This window comes from Cyrtonyx montezumae, unplaced genomic scaffold, assembly GCF_038088225.1.
Source record: "Cyrtonyx montezumae isolate F1298 unplaced genomic scaffold, pur_monq_1.0 scaffold_43, whole genome shotgun sequence".
NCBI lineage: Eukaryota > Metazoa > Chordata > Aves > Galliformes > Odontophoridae > Cyrtonyx > Cyrtonyx montezumae.
The window spans coordinates 753219-774280 of NW_027072049.1; the positions used below are offsets into that span (position 1 = coordinate 753219).

The 21062-nt window shown below is 41.1% G+C and overlaps 1 protein-coding gene across 4 annotated transcripts in view; it reads left to right on the plus strand.

Annotated features, from left to right (window-relative positions):
• TLK2 (tousled like kinase 2) overlaps positions 1–21062 on the plus strand; it is a 41270-nt gene that overhangs the window by 9733 nt on the left and 10475 nt on the right. For 3 of the 4 annotated variants that reach the window (XM_065747246.1, XM_065747247.1, XM_065747248.1), the window contains 11 exons: positions 1166–1237; positions 3434–3503; positions 4591–4634; positions 5617–5712; positions 8370–8537; positions 9092–9187; positions 12097–12189; positions 13543–13653; positions 15025–15161; positions 16568–16720; positions 20239–20305. In XM_065747246.1, coding sequence (XP_065603318.1) covers positions 1166–1237; positions 3434–3503; positions 4591–4634; positions 5617–5712; positions 8370–8537; positions 9092–9187; positions 12097–12189; positions 13543–13653; positions 15025–15161; positions 16568–16720; positions 20239–20305 — 1107 coding nt within the window. The remainder of the gene's footprint in view (positions 1–1165; positions 1238–3433; positions 3504–4590; positions 4635–5616; positions 5713–8369; positions 8538–9091; positions 9188–12096; positions 12190–13542; positions 13654–15024; positions 15162–16567; positions 16721–20238; positions 20306–21062) is intronic. The other variant, XM_065747249.1, reaches the window with a different exon arrangement.

A 21062-nucleotide genomic window follows, 5' to 3' on the forward strand; every position in this document is an offset into this window, starting at 1 on the left:
GAGAGCTGCTATCCTCAAAAATAATCTATTGTGGGATCCTTCTGGGGGTGCTAAGGCTTCTGCGCTAACCCTCCCCTAAGTCTTCTGGTCAAGCATGTAATGAGAAGCAGCTTTGCCTTGAGGAAGGGTTGATTGGTGGGAAGTGGTTACTGCGAAAATAAGAATGCCAAAATAGAATGAATCTTCAGGCAAAGATGCTTGCAAGTTATTAATGGAGAGGTGGCTTTATCATGTCATTCTTCCCGTTAATACATTCCATCGGTAATTGTGGATTTTGTTTTTATATCTTTGTCAAATTTGTCTAGATTTTTAAGTTCGGTCCGTGGGAGGACACTTTTGTGTCAGAGCGCTGGGCTAAAACAGTGACTTTGCATGATTCACTTTTCTTTTTTAAAAACAACTTTGGTAAGAGATTTTTTAGAAAATAATTTTCAAAAATGCTTGGATACCTAAAGCTGAAGGTGTGTATCCAGCAGAGCCTGCAGAGATGCAGTCAGACTCTTGTAGGTAACTGGATACTGTTTTGATAAATCTATTCCAGCCTCTTGGGGTTGTGCTTTAGCTTGGTGGGAGCAACTGTTCTTATGGCAGTTCAGCTGTGGGCCCATAAAGTAGTCCAGGGAGAGGGATTGTCGTGTGGGTGACAGTTTTACTGCTGTTAACGCAACTTTCACTTGTTCACTTTCCTAGAGGAAAAAAAAATAAATTTAAAGATAAAATTAAAAATGGTGGTGCTGCCAGCATGTGCTATCAGTAATGGATGCCTTGCCTCTAAAGTTGTAGCCAAGGCCAAGCAGATGCTTGCCCAGGGAACTGAGCTTTGAACTAATGCTGCCCAACAGATGAGAAGTATTGTTTCTCATGCCAGTTGGTTGTCTTAGACCGTTGTGAATACTGCCTTGACTGCTTTGCGATTGTGGTTAAATGGGAATTCAACTGACTCAGAAATATACATGCTTGCAAAGGCCTAGGCAAAATACTAAAAGCTGCCCAGCTTCAGTCTTGCTCCTCGTGACTTGTGGAGTTCTTTAGTGCACTACCGTGTGTGTAGATATTTGACCCACGTGGCTTAGAGCAGCATAGTTTGCCCAGAGATGTGATGTGTTATAGAGTGTATCTGCCTTGTAGGGAAATTTTCTAACTCTATTTGCTTGTTTTTCACTAGGGTCCATTAAATAGTGAGTCTTCCAACCAGAGCTTATGCAGCGTGGGTTCTCTCAGTGATAAAGAACTGGAGGTAAGTGGGCACAAACCCTGACAGTAATCCAGTTTGTGTTAAACACGATTGAATTCGAAATGGAAAAGGAATTCTATGGGAGTGAGTGCTGCCTTTGGACCACGCTGTGAAACAGCTCCTCTTGAAGCTTCCCACTGTAGCAGAAAAATTTTACCCAACCCCCAAAAGCACAGTATTCATAAAACTCAGCTTATGAAATTGTTTTCAGCTGCATTGTGATTTGTTTGTGGGTTTTGGATAAAGTTTTGGCCAAACAAAAAGTCGGAGAGCATTAATGGAAAAGTTTGCCTTACCTATCAAAAATGTGGATTTGCACGAAGCTGAGCATTTTTATGAATCATTTTGTAGAATTGTGGGGAGGTGAAAATTGATCCTTTGTCCCTGTTTAAACTCACTGCTTTAGCGTCAGCTATTTCTGAACACTTGCTAAAGCAGCAGTAAAATGAATTGGAGAGTTAATTTTTTGTGTTTTAAAATCACACGTCTGTATAGCGATGTCTCAAATTATGGGCCATTTTCTTATGGTTTTAAAGACCTTTCCACCCAATTGCCAGGTAAGTTGTGGGTCATATTTCCTCCTGTTATGTGGCAGTACTGATATGATGTGTCTGGTGAAGCTAAGTCTCTCAAGAACAAAATATCCATACAAGTAAGTACAACTGAGAGTGAAAGATTGAGCATTAAGCCTTATTTTACTTGATTTTTGATCAGACTGCGTGGAATGATTTAAATTGACCAAGCTTACATAATCAAATCTTCCATTCCTGGCTTTTCAGTCTATAAAAGATAATGTTGTGTGTAATTTTGGTTATATAAATGTTCTTGAGTGGAAAAACAACTGAAACTGACTCTCATTAATACGCCTAGAATTCCATGGAGGCTGTAATGTGGAGCTTGTGTTGTTACAGTCACTCCAACATGAGTTGATCTTCACTCAGCATTGAGGAGGCTTTTTCATTCACTTGTACACGTGCAGGAGCTGGTGCAGCAAGTCTCTAGATTGTTACTGAGGTTTTTAGTCTCTCAATTTTAAAAAGTGCTTTGCAGTCACAATGGCCACACCTCTGTCTTAACAGCCCTTCCATCATCTTACCAAGATAACGTGTCAGTGATGGCCTGGTTGGTGATGTGGGACTGCAGGTGTCCAGCATCCCCTGGGGACACAGCCGGGTTTGGGTTCTGGCTGTGTCAGCTTTATTCTTTCCATCCTATTAAAGGAGGTAGATTGATTTCTGTGCTTACTGTGCACAAGTCTTTCGGCAGAGGTCTTAAACAGAGTACTTTGGACTTTGGTTTCCAAAGAGCACGGAGCTTAGGTTTACCACAAACTTTCTGCCCATGCCTTTCCCTCCCCCAGTGTTGTTTTGCACACTGTGGTTTTCTTCCTACCCTGGGCTACAGTTTAGCAGTGACTGAAACGATTGCAAAGCCTTGGAAATCTCTTATCCTAAAGGGTCCCAAATGATTTTTTTTTTAATGGCACGGTGATGGAAATGACAAAACATCTTTCTTTCCAGCCTTGATCAGCCTTGGTGAGCTGCTTCCAGTGCTCTGCTTCCAAGTGATATCAGCAGTGTTGGCCACATAAGTGACTGATGATGCAGAGTGCACAGTGCCAGGGTCCCTTCTGCTCTCACCTTACTGAGAACAGATGCAAAACAAACCAAATCCAGATGAAGTGCTGCACCTGTGGCAGCTTTCTCCTTGCTGCTATCTCAGGGAGCTCTGCCTTTGTGCAAGGTTGCAGATGTGCCCCAATGGATGGGATAGAGCTATTATAACTTCTTACAGCCATATGCAAGCAGCTTCAGGAAGGGGAATTGTCCTGTTCTCAGCCACTCTACACCCCTTGTGCCATTTCTGCAGTCACCCTGAAATGGTTTGCACAGATAGTTTTATTATTTTTTTTTTAATGTAAATTTATTCTGTTAACTGTGAGGTTGGTATACTGCAACTGAAAAGGTGGGGAGGAAGTTAACCTGATTTCTAACCACTTTCTGTTCATTTTGCAGTGCTTATATCCAAAGGTAGCAGCTCTTTGAGAGTTATTGTTTCTTTAAGTACCAGCAGTAGAAGCAAATGCACCAGAGAAACGAAATGGCCACTGGGGATATGGAGCAGATTATTGTGTTTTGGCATTTTCTTTAAACTTTGGAATAACTGCAGAAATGTTAATTTTGAAGTATTGTTTAACAGACTCCTGAGAAAAAACAGAATGACCAGCGGAATAGAAAAAGGAAAGCAGAAGCATATGAGACCAGTCAAGGTAATCCATTCTCCTGACCCAGCTGCAGGATTTCTGAATGGTTGGTAATTTGTGTACGTTTTGCACAGTCAGTGCCTTAGGAAACTGATGGCTCTTCTCAAGGGTGTGTCAGGCAGCATGTTGTGAGCTACTCTGTGATGGTGTAGTTCTCTTCTGGGAGCCTTGTTGTCCTTATTGGCAGGAAAACACTCATCTTCAGCTTATTTGCCCAAATGATTAGATTTTTATGGGACAGACTGCCCAAGGGCTTAATATGGCATCTCTGCAGTGTTGTTCTGGTCCCATGTCACTACGTATACTGCAGCCAGACTTCAAAATACAGGATGTACTCTCTCTTGCCTATTTGAAACGTATGCTTGCTTTGTTAAAAGTAGGTTCTCACCATAACAAATAGGGAACAAACTGTACTTGAGTATAAAGCAGGCAGTGCTGACTCAAAGTACTGAGGAGAACCAGAGCGTTTCAGTCCGAGTTCGGATTTTGTAGGGAATGGGCATAGGGGCAGATTTGTTTCTTTTATTCTTCAAAAGAAAGTACTGAGGATTGTGTTGACAGAATGGCTTTGATAATATTACAATAAGAGAGAAGGGCTAATTTTTAATAAGGTGCTATTAAGCCACTGCTAGTTATCTCTAACTTTTACAGGAATGCTTGTGAGAAATCTAATGTGCAGTAATTTATATGAAGGTGATGGAGTAAAGTAGAGGTAAAAGCACCCTTTGCTCTGCCCTCATCCTGAAGGAAAGTTTGGAGAACTGTGAAAAGTCCAAAGAGGTTTTGTGTTTCCTGAGTCCTTCAGCAAGTACAAATGATGTTTGATTAGATTTGTCATGTTTGGAATTGAGAGTTAATTGAATTGTCAACTCTAAACCCTCCCAACGACCGCACAGAGCTGTTACCCTGGGGCAGTCTTTTGTTCTTTAGAAGCTTCTGTTACAATCCATGCTGCACCTAAAGGAGTACAGGGAGTGGACTGTCAAAGCATAGGATAGTTTTAAGAAAACTACTACGTAATTTCTGTACTTAATATGTACATATATATATATATATGAACTCTTTGATTTTCATTCTTTGTTTTTCTTTTTAGGAAAAGGCACTCCTAGAGGACATAAAATTAGTGACTATTTTGAGGTAAGCATCTTTAGATAGTTGGAGAAATCTGATTGAATTTGCATAATCTGCAGATGGAGGGCTGTAATGTAACTGCTGTTACTGATCTATCATATTAAATAACAGTTTGGAGTCACTGATTGATGATGTTAACCTGATACGTTCAAATGTGATAAGGGATGGGAGATTTTTTGGAAGTTGGTTTTTCAGTTAGTTTCTCTTTGAACAGTTGATAAAGCAGCTTTGGTTTTTAATTTTAAAGAGCAGTCATGTCAGTGTGGGCCAGTTTCCCCTGGCACCTGGATCTTGGATGAGGATATTTGAGTTCTTAGTTTGCAAACCTACTTTAATACAGGTTTTGTGCTTGGAACCTCCCCCAAGCAGTTTATCTTACTCGTTAACCTGGAGTCAGAAATTAACTGCTTATTAGTGCTCGTTTCTTTCCTTGTTTAAGATTTTGATAAGTGAGGTGTATTGGAGGTTGGTGGCCCTGCCTAGATAGCAGAGGTTGGAACTTGATGATCCTTGGGGTCCCTTTCAACCCAAGCCATTCTCTGATTGTGCAGTGCAGGAACAATTCCTGTACCGACTAGACCAGTTGCCCAGCTGCTTACATATCTCATCTTCGACAGCGACTGGCACAAGTGCTTCCATGGTACACAGTCCCACGTCCTCACAGGGAATGGAATTCCTAATTCAGCACAGTAAATAATTAGTGTGCTGCCAAGCATTAGCAACAAGCTGGCTTTTGTCTTAAAATGAGAAATGTACCCAGTGCAAATGTAAATGTTTGTCTGAAGTACGTACTTCTGCTGTTATTTTTTGAAAACAGCACATGAAATTTTAAAGTTTTCCTCCCAGCTTATCTTCAGTTTGTTTAAGTGAGTCCCTGGAGCCTGCGTGGCTTCATCTTTAATATTGTGTTGCTTCTTTCTCTGTTAAATTTACTTAAGTACAGTACCTCTGTGGAATTACTGATGATCAAATCTGTTGCTTTGGCCAGTTTGCTGGGGGAAGTGGCCCAGGAACCAGTCCTGGTAGAAGTGTGCCACCAGTTGCCAGATCATCACCGCAGCATTCCTTATCCAACCCCTTGCCGGTAAGTGTTCTCCATGGGGACGGTGGGGGTGGCACATGGCTGATGTTGGTGGCTGTGCTTCAGGCAGGTGATAAAATATTCTGAACAGGAAGGAAGGGTCTCTTGGTGAGTGGTTTCACTTGGTTTTTAATCAGTTCTCTGTGTGTGTTGTTTTTTTTTTGTTTTGTTTTGTATTCTGTTGTGCTTTGTGGTTTCTTTTATATCTGAATCTGGGTTTGGGCAGCAAAGTTAGATGTCTAGGATCCTGCAGTCCAGTTGTAAATGATGTGACAATCTGAGCTTAAAGCATGCCAATCAGTATTTTTATGTACTGTGTGGTTACGGATGGGTTGCTGTCCTTAATAAAAGAAAGTATAATTGCAGTTACCTTGCAATCCGGTGTGACTTGTGAACTTCCGCATGAAACTGGGAGTATCACACATGCTTGTATAGCAGCAGTACAGTGGAATTTCTGATCTTGATTTCACCCTTTGAGTCTACTGAAAGATTGGGAAGATCTTTTCCTTCTGTCTGTGCATATGACTTGTGAGGAGCATTAGCAAAAGCTTGCAAGGAGATGTGTATACAAGAACATCTGTTGCTATTTTTTGTTAAATAATTTGTTTTTGCTGTCTGAGCATTTCTGCACAATTTGAATATGAAGGAATAACCACTTTTTTTAAGCTGTTTTAGCACAAGCTAAAGAAAATTCTTCCAACTAGAAAGCAGCATTCAGAGGCTGTGGTATTTCATCTCTAGTTTTGAACATTGCCATCGCCCCTCTTCAAAATCTGTTAGTATTTGTTGAGTGTCACAGAATTACAGAGCATTATGGGAAAGGTTAGTACCCAGAAAACCAAATGCAAAGACTTCACTGATTACATTATTCTGCAGAGACCTTTGCACAGCTCATGAATGTGTACTGAACTAAATCCCAACCCTGAATTCAATATATGTTAGTAGATACTGAAACTTTGCAATGCTGCTTTATGGGAGTGTTTCAGATGTGCATCTAGGTGTTTTGGATATCTGCAAGAATAAAATGGATCTTTAAGTGATCATCCTTGTCTTAGTAATTCACTAATACTCCTCCTTAAAGAGAAGTTAATGAAAGAAAGAATATCTCTGAACGCAGGGACAGCTCTTTATTCCAGCTGATGAGATACACTACAAGTATTTATGATGGGACCAGATGATTCTTCCTTTGCCTTTCTTCTTCTCTGCTTCTATATACTGAGTAGGTAAAAGCTTGAGCTGAACATTTCTCATGTGGTGAAGGCTGAAGGTACAGTTAGTTTGAGTTAGGTCAGTTTTTCTCTCCACTTGTGCAGGTGCTCTTTGTGTTTCTTCTCTACTCTTAGAGCTGATCTTGCAATGTTTGCATATTCATAACAAACTATTATGTGCATTTGCAAGGTCTGTCATCTTCTTACAAGCTGAATAACAATGGTTTGAGCTAAGATCAGAAAATGAGGGAATGAGTGAAAACTGGAGAAGATGGAATATCTTATCCATTGCATGTGTCAGTGTGGTATTTGAGGAGAGCAGTGTTAAAATGTCCTTCACAGTGAGACAAACCTTCTCCAAACCCGTGAGTTAATGTATGCTGTACTGGAAATTTTCTGCAGGGAGAACTTACAGAGGAATTGTAATGGCATGGTGTTGTTGCTTCTTGTCTTCAAATCTCTTGACTGCTTTGAATTGCCTTTCTTCTCCTTTGATCAGAAGGAGGATGTGCAGGTCTTCAGCCTCTTGTAAGGTTGCTCTCATATACAGACATTCTGTTGGGGAAGAAAGTGTGCTCTTGACATTTGTAATGTTAGGCAGAAAACACGCTGCATGTTGTAATTTAGGTTTGAAGAGAAACTGGAGCCTGACCTGACTTCTTACTTCCTCTGTGCTGTATGCCTGGCCTGGAGTTACGGCTTGGGATGACTTAGATGAGTGTTACCCAGGTTGCCAGGTCCCAGTGGTCATGGGCTGGCTTTTGAAGTCTGAGTACTGTAATCAACGTAGCTCAGATAACTCTTGTTCTTTTTGAACCCCACTTCACCTTTGGAAAATGAGTCCACTGTATGAGTAGGTAGCTGACGCTTACAGATGCTCTACATCTTTGTAAAGATTTTTAGGAATGTGTCAGTGTTTTACTAATCTTGCAAGTGGTTTATCTCTGCCTTAATGACAGAAAGGAGGCTACCATGATGTCTGGATCTTGTGCATGGTTAGGTTGCTGCATTTAGCATTTATGACTTAGTTTACTTCATCGGAGTAACCAATTTATTGTGACAACTGATAGTGTTAAAACGAGTCCTCAATAAACAAAGTATTGTAACTTCAAGCAAAGTTACAGTGTACTGTGACGACTGCATCTCCGACATATTTTGCCCCACTGGCTCCAAAATACAGTTATTCACGGAGGAAGGGTGTGTGTCAACTGACAAGGAATTCTGTCCTGTGTGTTCATTTGTTGTTTTGTTAAATTGCTAACTTCATCTTCTTTCTCATGTTTGACATTGGAACAAATGCTCTGGGAATCCAGTTTGAACGATCAGATCCTCACCGTGCTGCCTGCCCGTTCCTGAGCAGCTGCTTCACTGACAACAGTTTTGGCAGAGCCAGAGAGTCAGTTTTTAAAAAGGAAAAAAAAAAGTTTATTGTCTTTTTTTTGACTGTTACAGCGGCGAGTGGAGCAGCCGCTGTATGGGGTAGACGGCAGCACAGCAAAGGAACCACAGGAGGATCACTCTGCTCTGCCAACGCTGATGTCGGTGATGCTGGCGAAGCAGCGGCTAGAGAATGAGCAGCTGGCACAGAGGGGAGGTGGCCTCTGCTTTACTTTTGTCTCGGTGAGCAGCTCTGAAAGGACTTGAATGCCAGGGGATGTTTTCTAGTTAAGGGATGGGGCATTTGAAGGAGCTCAAGTGCAGCCTGGTTTATTGATGACCAAGTCTACCATCTTCTGGTAAGTTCTTCTTCCTTGTGAAGAGTTCTAGGTCCCAGGCTTTGTTAATAAAATGAGTTGAGTTTTAAGTTAACAATTCAAAAATCTTATGTGGATCAAAATGATAGTATGAGTGCCTACTCGATTGTGAAAATCAAAAAGAATGGAGTATAGCCTTGCTTTTAGAAGAGTAAACTTTGGCCTAACTTAATCTCAGTTGGCATGAATGAACCTTATGCTAGGTTTTTTAAAAGCTTTGTCCTTTAGAAGGTTGGGCCAGACTTCTTGAGAGCAGCTGATTCTCTTGTGTTAATAAACTAAATCTGTAGAGCATTCTTAAACCTTAAAAGTATGGTACCCAGGCCAGACTACACCTCCCATGTGAAGATAAGTGTATCTGCATGGGCACCAGCAATCATGTTGAGGGGCATATAACAATACCCTGACTTTCTTTTGCAGGCCCAGCAAGGCAGCCCATCTTCTACGGGATCAGGGAACACTGAGCATTCCTGCACTTCCCAAAAACAGATTTCCATCCAGCACAAACAGTCACAGGTATAGCTTACCAGATGATAACATCTCTTGGATATGACATTTAAGCTTGGTGTAGCTTGTCTTCTGCACCACTTGGAATAGAAGTTATTTCAAAAGGACTGGTGGTACCAATTTAGTCTGTAACTGTACTGATTAAAGGTGAATCACACTGAACTTTGTTCTTTATCCTGTAAAGGATATTTCTCAGTTGCTGCTACTGGACTGTTCTTGATCTGTTACTGAGGCTTTTCTGTGTCAGTATTGTGGACAGTTCTTCAGCTGCTTGAGGGCATGCTCAGGGGAGGAGTAGCTCTGTCTTGCCCTGTCCATTTCAGTTGTGTTGTATGTTCTCCCTGTCCTTGTAAATGAAGACATGAAGTGATAATTATGGATACCTCTGTTCAAGTGCTGTCAATCATGGGTGCATCCACACTGACTACAATGCGAATACCCACAGCCTAGCTGCAAGTCCTTTGTCCTCTGCAGTTGTTGGGAGTACACCCGTGATGTCGTTTACCCTGTGAAGGTGGGGTGTGATGTCTTCTCTAAGGTACTTCTCAGCAAGTTCAGTGAGCTGGAGTCAAAGAGAGGAATAGCTGTTTTGTCTGTGCCAGTCTCTTGATTCCTTTTATAATCTGTTAAGATTCTTCTCGTGGCTTTACAGCAAGATATAATTCTAGCTGAATCATCTTCCCCTGTTGTGTATAAGGACATTAAGCTTTACCTACAGTGCATCTTGCTCATTTCTTCTCCACGCCTTCTCTTAATCTTGTGGTTTTCATCTCTGATTTCTCTGTCAGTGACCCTTCCCTCGAGCGATTTCTGAACAATCAGTTTTGTGTCAATCACTTTCACTCATCAGTCTGTGTCATTTAGTATCACTGCTGGGGGAGGTTCATTCTCCATTTCCCCAGCAGGTGGTACAAGTTCTTTGTGCATGAAAAATAGCTGGGGATGCTGACTTGGCTAACGTCTCTGAGACCTGTTGTGTCACTGGGGTCAGCTCTGTTGTGTGTATTGTTAAAATGCTGGTCTGTGAAGATCCCTGTGTCTTGCTAGCACTTCTGACAGATGATGCCTTTGCTCAAGTACCTGCCCGAGAGAGTTTTTAGATGTCAATTTCTGCTGTCCCAACACTGCTGCTTAAAATAGCGGTACCAGCTGTAGCAAGCAAGATGTTTTTATCATCTCCTGTGCTCGACATCCGCATCCATCTTCCCTAAGAAGGGTGATATGCTAGCTTAGTATGCTTTGTGCCAGTGCTCAGCTTCCTTGTGTTTTTCAGAGATGTAGATGTAGTAGGTGCTTAAGGCAAGAAATCTGTAAAGTTGCTTGCCTGTGCGATGAGAATGTGTACATTTTCATGTTTTCTCAAACTGTTTGAGGTTGATAGATGGGGAAAAAAAAAGTATTCAGAGATTTCCAGCTTGAATTTCATGGCAATGCCAAAAGCAAGTTAGCATGAACATGATTTCCCCAGCATTTTCCATCAGTGTGAGGGCCTTCTAAGTTCTCCGAGGCAAGGTGAGTTGTGATGAAATAAATCACTGTGCAAATAAGAGCATACATCCTGAAGCATGACATCATCTTTCGGTGCAAGTGTGTGAGTGCATCTGACAGATGGATGGAATAGTCAGTTTCTGAAGAAACTTTTGCTGCTTGGCTGGGTGGATATAGTCTTGAGTTTTCAACAGCCAGCCTTCTCATTGCCTTCAGTGACAAAAGCTTTTGTCCTGCCTGCCTCCTGCGAGCTGTCAGGAAGCTTAAATGAAGTGAAGGCAGCAGTGAGGTGACCTGCCCAAGCTTCCTCTTTATCTTGTGGGATTTGGGCTCATCTTGCTTGATATGCAGTGCTGGCAGGTGTTCATTTTCATTTTTCCCATACTGGGTAGAGAAGTAACAGAGTTTAGTCTGCCAAGTTTGTCTCTTGCTTCGTGGTGTTAGCTTCCAGGCAAGCCTAAAATTTTAGAGCAGCTGTAGACAACTCTGCAGGTAAGTCTCTGCTAACTCTTCTCAGAACCAGGATAGTGTGTTGCTGGCTATAAATGTGAAATTTGTGTTTGCAGACAAGGAGCAAGATTCCCTTGAGCTGGCTTGGCTTTTTTTAGATGTTACATTCATGTGCATACTGACTTCTTCTTCCTCTTTTCTTCCCTACCAGTTTATTTGAGTTTGAAATATTCTTGTTACTGCAAAATATAGCGTGTATTTTGTTTATGGGTATAACGCATTTCATGAGGTGAAGGTATTTGAGATGTGCTGCACCTGGTACAGTTTTCCAAACAGATTTCACTCAAAAGCACTAAAGTTTCTGACCCCAGCAGGCACTAACACGTCAGTTTGTCAGAAAGAAAAGCTCGTGCCTAATACCCCTGCTGTTAATTTATTATACTTTAAAATAAGAACCTGCATTTTTGGTCAAGACGTCTTAAAAAAATAAACAGAAACACATAGATATTGTAGTCTTTTGTCTCACCAATGGTTGTTCACACCCATTAATTTGGTATTCCAGCTGAGGGGTGAGTTTCAGTGGATTGTTGTTTTTTTGTTGGTTTTTTTTTCCTTGTGCAGGTTATGTTTTGTTTCAGGAAAAGGCACTGAGTGATAGAGACCACCACAGGCTGGGCAGAATTCAGCTATAAAAACAAAATTGGCAGCACGTGGAAGTGGTTGTAGCTTGCTGTGTTTCCTTTCTCTGGAGCAGACTGTTAGACCTTTGTGCTAATTGTCCAAACCTCCTATGCTGAGGGACCCCATCATGCAATATGGAAATGAAGAGTGGAGGACATCCCCTAGCCTGAGAAATGGAGGGGGGATCAGTTCCTTCTTAAATCTGTTCAGGTTCAAGAGGGTTACACAGTGATGAAATGTGCGAACTGAGATATCAGCTGTTCTTACTAAATGTAGTTTATGATGGTTTTCTTCTACAGTCGGACCTCACAATGGAAAAAATATCTGCACTAGAAAACAGTAAGAACTCTGACTTGGAGAAGAAGGAAGGGAGAATAGATGATTTACTAAGAGTAAGTATTTGAAGGGGGACAACTCTTCTAAAAGCTGCTATTTAAAGATACCCAGAATTCCTGCACCAGCTGGGCTGCAGTGCAGGATTTTATGTACTGTACCACTTGTAGAACCAACACTCACAAATCAGTCATGCCTTTTGAGATAATTACTTTGCAGTAGATACTCTGTTCTGGCCTGTTTGAATCCACAACTAGTGCAGCAGTAACAGTGTGGTTCTGTGGCGTGGAGTCATTGTAGCTAAGGTCAGTTGTTTGTCTCCTCAAAGAAAGGCCAACCCTGCTGATCTGTTGCACTCTAGCTGTGAGTTTTGTTAGCTAACTTAACATACTTCTCTTCAAAATTATCCCCTTCTAAATGTTGGGGTGCTGACTGCTGCTTGCTTAGTAGCATGTTCTGCAACCTCTCAGTACAGAGTTTATTCTGAAATGTTGATTTATGAGTCAGTGACGTGTACAGAGATGAAGAGCACTTATTTTGGTCAAATCTGAAGAATAAAGCTTCTCGGTCTCATTAGTATTCTTCAGTAAAAGAGGAGGTCCTTGATTTAAAGGTATTTTACTTAATTGAAAAGTTCTAGCTGATCTATGTTTCATCAACTGTAGGGCCATCTCTTGTGAAGTATTGAAAAGGATTAGAAAACAGAAGGGAGAAGAGCAAAGGCCCTGTGTGTGTCTGGTGTCAGTACCTAAAAACTAAGACATGCTTTTAGAGATATACATGGAAGCATGCGTTGCCTCGTGGGAAAACAATCCATGGAGCAGGATTTTTACTATCCACTGTTAAATCAGAAGCTGTTGGTTAGAAAAGGAATGATTAAATTTAACTTTTTAATCAGTGAAAATGGTGGCACATCAAATACTGCCATGTCAGTGTTACTGGGAGAAGTCTGTGTAGCAGGGCTGATGGACAGTACTTGAAGGAGAACTTAATTGGAAATGCCAAGTCCATCCTTTTAGACTGCCACTGTGTTGTGGCTAAGAGGGAGAGGGTAGTCCAGGGATGACTAAGCTATTCTGAGACTTGGTAGCTGTGACAAGGTGTCAATTGCTATAAAATAAATAAAATAAAATCCTTGTGCTTCATTTCTTTGTACCTTAGTTCTTCATATGTAAAAGGGTGATAGCACTTCTCTGTTCTATAGGGTGTTAAGATTTGAGTGGGTTAAAAATGCAAGAGTTTTGCGTGGATGTTTAGCAAATAGAAATGTAGCCTTATTTTTGATTTTTCTCCTCTATCCTGCTGCTTTGCTTTCTTCAATCTGATGCCTAGAGCTAGTTTTCTTTCTAGGTGGCACTCAGGTTGGCTCTTACAGAGTGACTTAAAGGCTTGTCTTCTCTGTTCACTGCTAGGCCAACTGCGATTTGAGACGGCAGATAGATGAACAGCAGAAGATGCTGGAGAAGTACAAAGAGCGGTTAAATAGATGTGTAACGATGAGCAAGAAGCTCCTCATAGAAAAGGTGAGCAGCAGACTCTGCAGTCACAGTTTGTGCACTTGAAAGCTTCTCTGTCTGTTCGGGCAGTGAAAACCTGTTCCTATTCCTCTAGTGATAAGAGACAATTGGAATTTTGTCTTGAATTGTTTCTCTGCAAACAGGAACGTAATCTGAAACTGAAAGTGTTCAGAATATTTTAGTTCAGTTATTTTTGAGTCTCAAAGAGACATCTCCCTTGCTTAAGTGAAATAGTCTGAGCTGTAAATGCAACGGGCATTGTTTGCTTTGAAACTTGTATACCTGACAAGAACCATTGTCCAGCACTTGCTGTACAAGAGTGGTATCCCATTGTGAGGCGAAATTGCCAGATATGCTCTGTGACATAGGCAAGTGATTTAAAACTTTTTTTCTTTCAAATGGCAAGGTTGGAGATCATTGCTTTGTACAGTACTCATAATAACATGATAAAGACATTGAGAAAGTGCCAAGCTGTTGTTTACAAGCATCCAGCTTGCTTTGCTATTGAACGATTTGCAAATTTTGTTTTAGTTCAATAATGTGGGGTTTTGATTGCTCGTTCACCTGCTGGCCAATAACACCTATTGTTCGTGGGCACTGGATGGACACAAATACCAGGGTGCTGGCCAGTATAGGCAGTCTGTTTGATTTGCTTTTGTCACAGAGCTGATTGTTCTTGGCTGAATGGGACTCAGTTTTCTGGGATGATTTGAACTCTTGGCTGTGTTATATAGATCTGCTGTTAAGATAAGTAGTGTGTAGCTCCAGTGAGGAGCTGTGCTGGTTCATCGTTAATCTTAATTAACTGAAGCTTTGCTGCTCTCATCTCAGGCCTTTGAAACTTACTTTCATTTACTGAAAATACTCTGTGACAGACACCACCATCACTTTTTTAGTGTTGGAGTCCTAATTGAGTCTGTCTCTTCTGGGAGTGGTGCTTGGCTAGGATTGAGTTGGCTTATCATTGTATCTTAGTCTTAACGTTGATTTGGGGTGTGTTTTCCTCCTTCACCTCCTATTAGAGTGAATAAAGGCCTGATCAGAGATGTATCTGGAGTGCAGCTAAGCTGCTGATACAGAGATAGTTTTAATCCTACTGCTAAATTGAGTTTCAGCTGATGCTAGAATGGGTGAGCTGCCCCAGCAATAATGGGAAAGAAAAGACGAAGCTGATATGCTGGAAAAGAAGCTATCAAATGAACACTTGTCAGGCTGCAGAAGCACCATCAGTAATTTTACCAGTAAAGTTCAGCTGGTTTCGAATAAGCAGTGCTGGAACAAAGTAAAAGGTGTCAAGGATTGGAAGTGACTTTGGACATGGCATAGCACTTAACTGCTAATTCGTGAGTTTTATTTGAACACTTGTTTTGTTTTCAGTCAAAACAGGAGAAGATGGCGTGCAGAGATAAGAGCATGCAGGATCGATTGAGGCTAGGTCACTTCACTACGGTGCGGCACGGGGCGTCCTTCACCGAGCAGTGGACGGATGGCTATGCCTTCCAGAACCTCATCAAGTGAGGACAGCTTTCTTTACCTTCAAAGGCAGAGAAGGAAAAACTGAGCAGTTGTGTGTGAAGTTTTGCATGTCAAAATGTGAGAATGGTGTGATTGATGCATGAAAGGATCAGACAGGGACTCAGCTACAGGCAGCGGGGAATCTTTTAGCGTTGAAGTGAGAAATATGCTTCCACTTAGCTCTGGAGACTTAAAGCTGGAGTCAGATTGTTTGAGTTGGCCTTTGGATAGGAAAGAAGCAGACTGCCCTGTTAGGTGTTCTCTGCACCTGTCTGGCTGTGCCGTGCATAGAGTGGGGGGAAGGGGGAGGCCAGATTCTCACATATATCCTGAGTCAATCGATTTGGTTTGCGTACCTGCTTATATTACTCCAGAAAAGTTACTTATCTCCCTTCCCCAACCCCCCGTTTTTTCTTTCAAAGTAAGAGGGTAGAAAAGCTTAAAAAAGAAAATCCATACTATTTAACTTTTTTGCCTCCTGGAAACTGTGATCAAAGTAGCTGTAGAAACCTGGAAATGAAGATCAGAGACCCTTTTATGCAGGATGTTAATGGAAAGATCCAGTAAATTCCCACCTGGCTCGACCTTTAAGTAGGACGTGGCAAATTAATTGCTGTGTATGATCCTTTAAAATCATCTTACTTTCTATGGGCTGATAGAAGGTGCAGGTCTTGTTAGATGCAGATTGTGAAGTTCATGATTTCTTAGTTTGTACTGGAAGACATGGAAGAAATACTTCTGGAATCCTTCCCTGTAATCTCGATCTATTTTTAAAATGTGAATTAAGCATCTAAGTTCTCAAGTCGTTTAGGTTTGTAATTCCACAAATGCTTTTATCACTATAAAAGAACAAGACAGCTTTATGATAGTCTCTCTTCTGAAACAAAAAGATTATTTTCTTCCTGAAACTGGAGATGGTGGTAGTTACACTTCAGAAAACTGAGGATAGTTGAACTGTACCTTTGAAGCACAGGGATACTTTCTCAGACAGTGCCAGACTTCAGGAACAGTTCAAACAGGAAAGTCTAAGATTGAGAACAGAGTATTCTAGGAAAAAAAGCATGTGGAAACTTAGTGACTTACCATAGATCCCTGGGTTTTCCATGAGGTTAGCAACTCCTTGTTTTTGGATATCCTCTGCATGAATAAAACCTTTCACTTAAAAGGTTTCTGTGGGCCGGGAAAATAATCCACTTCTATGTGAAAAATACCTTGGAAAAAAAAAAATCTGAGTCAATGTTTGGCACATCCCCCCCTGTTCTGAACAAGAATATTTTGTTGGTAATCTAAGAGCACAGCTGATTTGAATTCATTGCTCAAGTCTCTTAAAAGCAGATGCTGAGGACAACGGAGTACATTCCATTAGTTTATCTGCTTTGTGTTTTTTCTGCCCTCATCTTTCCAGGCAACAGGAAAGGATAAATTCCCAGAGGGAAGAAATAGAAAGGCAACGAAAGATGTTAGCGAAACGGAAGCCACCTGCAATGGGACAGACCCCTCCAGCAAGCACCGAGCAGAAGCAGCGCAAGAACAAGACCAACGGAGCAGAAAATGAAACGTACGTTCTGTGGCCTTCTTTGTGCCTTGCAAAGCTGCATGCTTTGATTAGAGCACAACATATCCACTGGGAAATGGAATCTTGCCCTTGCCTCTAGGCTTCACTACACACACAAATGAATAGTGTGGAATTAGCCTGGCATTCAGAAACATCTGGCTGCAGTTCTAAATAGTTTTCATTGGAGTAAAACATGGATCATTGCTGAGTCCAGAATTTTTGTGAGCTTAATTTGTTTGGAACGCAGTTAAATTTTCAAACTTGATGCAGCAAGAGAGAGTTGAAAAAGTGATGTGCAAAAGAAGTAAAAGACTTCACCCTTAGTTTTTCTGTCGCTGTTCAACACTGCTTAAAAAAAAACCAAACGTTAAGAAGCTTTTATGTCCATGCCTTCTGGTGAGGCTTTTCACAGAATAAATGTGGTATACTGAGGGAGAAGGTGCTCTGTAGAGACAGTGTATTAAGACATAGAACTGTATCTCCAAAGAGGTTCTTTCCAGATATTTGGGTCAGGGAAATGGAAGCATTATTTAAATACTACACTTTCACCTCACGGGAGACTTTCTCTTCTTTTTCACGTTGTTGATGCTTCAGGAATGCTGGTGCTTTTAGAGAGGAAAGGTTCTCAGGAGAGCTTTTAATCATTGCTATTCCTTTTTAAAAATTTTTTTGCAAGTTAGAAATTGAAGCCAAACCCTGACCAGCTTGTTTCTTGTTGGAAATCACATTAAGTAACCTTATTGTAAATAAAACTGACTCTCAACATGCTGCTAGGGCACATGACCTAGTTCTCTTTTCTTCTTTTTCTCCCCACTCCAGGCAGTCAGTACTTTCCCGTAGCTTCTACAAGTCTACTTTTCAGTCTTAATTTTATTGCTGTTGGCTAATACTATAATTCTCAGTGACACTTCTCATTTTTGCACTATTAAATCTCCTGGTTATGGCCTTACTTCAAAGGTTCTGGAGTCCTTTGAATTCTTGCACTTTCCACTTTGAAAAGTGCATGTGAAGCAAAAGCTCCCACTCTTTTTTTCCACTTGCAGCAAAGATGGCACATGGCTGGGTGAGCTGTGTGTTGGAAATGCTCTCACTTGCTAAAGTGGTACCTCCAGGTAGGATGCTCAGATTGATTGGGTCTATTGTATTGGAGTGCAGTATATGCTTTCTACAAGTACATAGCTTGAACAGAGATCTTGACCCCTCACTCTGGCCAAGAGAGCTTAAAAACATTTGAATACACTTTTAAAGTTGAGTTTTTAAATGGCAGTTGGATTTTGGAGAAGGAAATAGCACACGGTCACCCACTTGAGTGATAACATAATGATTTCAATGCCTGTAGTGATGTTTCTACCTAGCAGAATGCTGCAGCTTCATGGAGACTTTCGCTGCTTGGCATGGCAGCGTGGATCTTGATGTAGCCTGCCAGTCATGATGCATATCTGTGATATCCAGTGAGCTTCTGCCCATAGTGAGCCTGCTTTGGTGTGATTTCTCTACGTGGTTACGCTGGTGAGACTTTCTGTGCTGCCTGGTCTTTTTCTTAGCGTTCCTTGCTGGTCAGTCATTCTTCCCTGTTGTATTATAAGGTTTTATCTTTGTGGATTAGAAGAGTTGCTTGTGGTGTTCTTGATTAAAAACTTCTCGCCTGTTCATGTGGAGTGTTCTAGCTTATGAAATATTGGTTTTGTAAGTCAGCTGCAGCAACTGACTACTTGCAGACAGATGCATTTGTTGGACTGATGTGATTCAGGAACAGCATCTGTCTGATTTTGGAGGGAGGTTTTACTGTTTTGTGATATTCTTACAGAGTCTACAAGGCGAGTTGAATGTAAACGCTTCTAGAACTTGTATGAAGAATAATTGGCCAAATAATTTCATTTGGTTTTTGTTTCCTCTTAATTTCATGGTTGTTGCTGTGTCTTAGAAAGAAGGGGAAGGTTTCACGATGTAGGATCAGACATACCCTACCCCAATGTCACTCTTCTGAAAATAATGAATGAGATACGTATTGTCATTCATGGGTGTTATCTGCTGGATTAACCTTCTTGAGGTTTGTTGAACAGCTCAGGCAGCTTTACAGTCTCAGCTGCACCAGAAGTCGTTTTTTCAGGCCGTGTTTCTGAAACAGGACAGTGTTCATCTTCAAGCCTCCTTGTTTTTTGTAATGCTTGTTGCAAATGTGGCAGTTTTAGTCAATGTTAGCCTGGTACTCATTACGTCTCTTGCTTAATGAGTAGACTGTTGGTGTTTAGCTCTGTATTTCTCTTGTGCGCAAGAACGTGTGGAAAGCTTGTTGCTGGTTTATTCAATTGTCTTTTTATTCTTTGTACAGCTACACCAACCAGAGACCTAAACATTTGGGAAAGCCTTTTAAATTAGCTAAATCTGATCCAAGTTCAGACTGTCTTATTTTTCTCATGGAATAGCACACTTTCATATGAAGTGAGGCATCACCTAAACATTTATGATACCAGGTGTTTTTATACGTGCCTTTAATTTGTAATAAGCAGTTCCTTATGGTTGAAATCCTTTCGAAGGGAATGTTGTGAGTTTTACATTAAATTTACCTGATTAAAACTGCAGTAGAAGTTGTTTCAGCTGTACAGCCCCTCTGCATTGTGAGCAGTGGAGAGAAGTAGTGGCATTTCAAGACAAGCACATCTAGCATTCTCTTCTCTCAGTTGGCTGTATGGTGAGCTGAGGGAGTGCAGCCCTGCAGACAGAGGGCTCTGTCTTCTCTTGATGCTGAGCATGATACTGATGCTGTGGAGAACTCTTGCTGACTTTTGTACTGGGTGCTGTGCAGAGCATAACTGCTGCAACAAGGGTCCATCCTCTTGAGACTTCATTTTAGGTTCAGAAAGGTTACTTATATGTTCACACGTTATCTTGTTTACAAAGTAAACAGATGCAATTGATGTGGACTTCATAACCTTATGTTCACATGTGTGATGCCTTTACCCATGTCGTCAGCAGTGAGAAAATCAGTATAATGATTGGTTTTGTACCTTTACAGATCTCAGGGCATCACTACATTTCACTAGTGATGGAATCTGTCACTGTTCTGGTGTAAGGCTGAATTTTGCCTGCTGCTTAGAATAGAAACATTGAATGTTATTTGCCATCAGTAAAATGCAGCTTGTTTCCTTATCCCATTGTCTCTAGCTGCTTGCAAGGTCGAAGATGTGGAAAAGTGGAGTAAAATTCCTGACATGATTAAATAGAAGTAGTTTGGAATCCCAATTCATGGCTCAGTTTGCAGTGTCAGTGTAGCCAGGTGTAGTGTTACAATCCTGGCACTGTCCTGAACAAGTGTCATTAGGGACTTGAATTTGAAATGGATAGGCGTTTTATTAAAGTTTAGCTTTTGTTCTCTTGTTCAGCAGATTGTGGAGTTAACAAAAAAAAAACAAAAACACCATTGCAGGATGTGGATGTACTCTGTTGCTTCTATAGGAGGAGGTGTATGCTGCAAGTCATGTGCTGAAGTGTAACACGTTGGATCTGTCTCTTCCATGTAGGTTAACGCTAGCAGAATACCATGAGCAGGAGGAAATCTTCAAACTCCGACTAGGTCATCTGAAAAAGGTAAGAACTGCAGAGAAGGGTTTTGGGTAGGTTTCTGCCTCAGTATTCTACAAACAGTAGCATTTCATTGCAGAGGTCACCACTGCAGATTGCTGAGTAAGAGGTATTTTATTACTTGAAAAGGGTGCTCAGGATTTTGTAATCATATTTTCCAGGGTGGTAGTATTGCTCTTTACCTCAGCAAATAGATGGTGTCCTCACAGTTATGATTTCATGCAGGGAGTTCTGCTGTTTCAGTGCATCTTATTCTGCCAATAGGGCTTCCTGGAGCTGGGCTCTATATGCTCCTGGGATTGTGGGAACATGAAGGAAGGGACCAAGGGGGAGAAATGACAAGAACAAAACAGAAATTGCAGGCAACAGTGACCTTCCCATTTCGTTGTCATGCACTATCAGTAACAGATCCTTAAAGTCTTTTGAATAATAGTAGTGTTTAGATAGTTGTAATGCATGGATTGTTTTCACATATGTTGGCTTCAGTAGGAGTTACACCTGCAAGTAAGCTTATATTTAAATAAGCTGCTGGTTACCTTCAACATGATTGCAAAAATTATAAATAAAACTTCAAGGATGCTTAGCAGATGAAGTCAAAATAAAATCAAAGGCTGCCTGCCTTTTTCCTAGCTAGCTATGGCCACTAAGGCCAAAAGAGATTCTTTTTTCCTGAGTGAAACAGAGGAAAAGTGGAAATGCAACACCCTGTTACTCTTCCATCTTTTCTCAGGTGGTTTTTTTTTTCCCTGTAACCTTGACACTT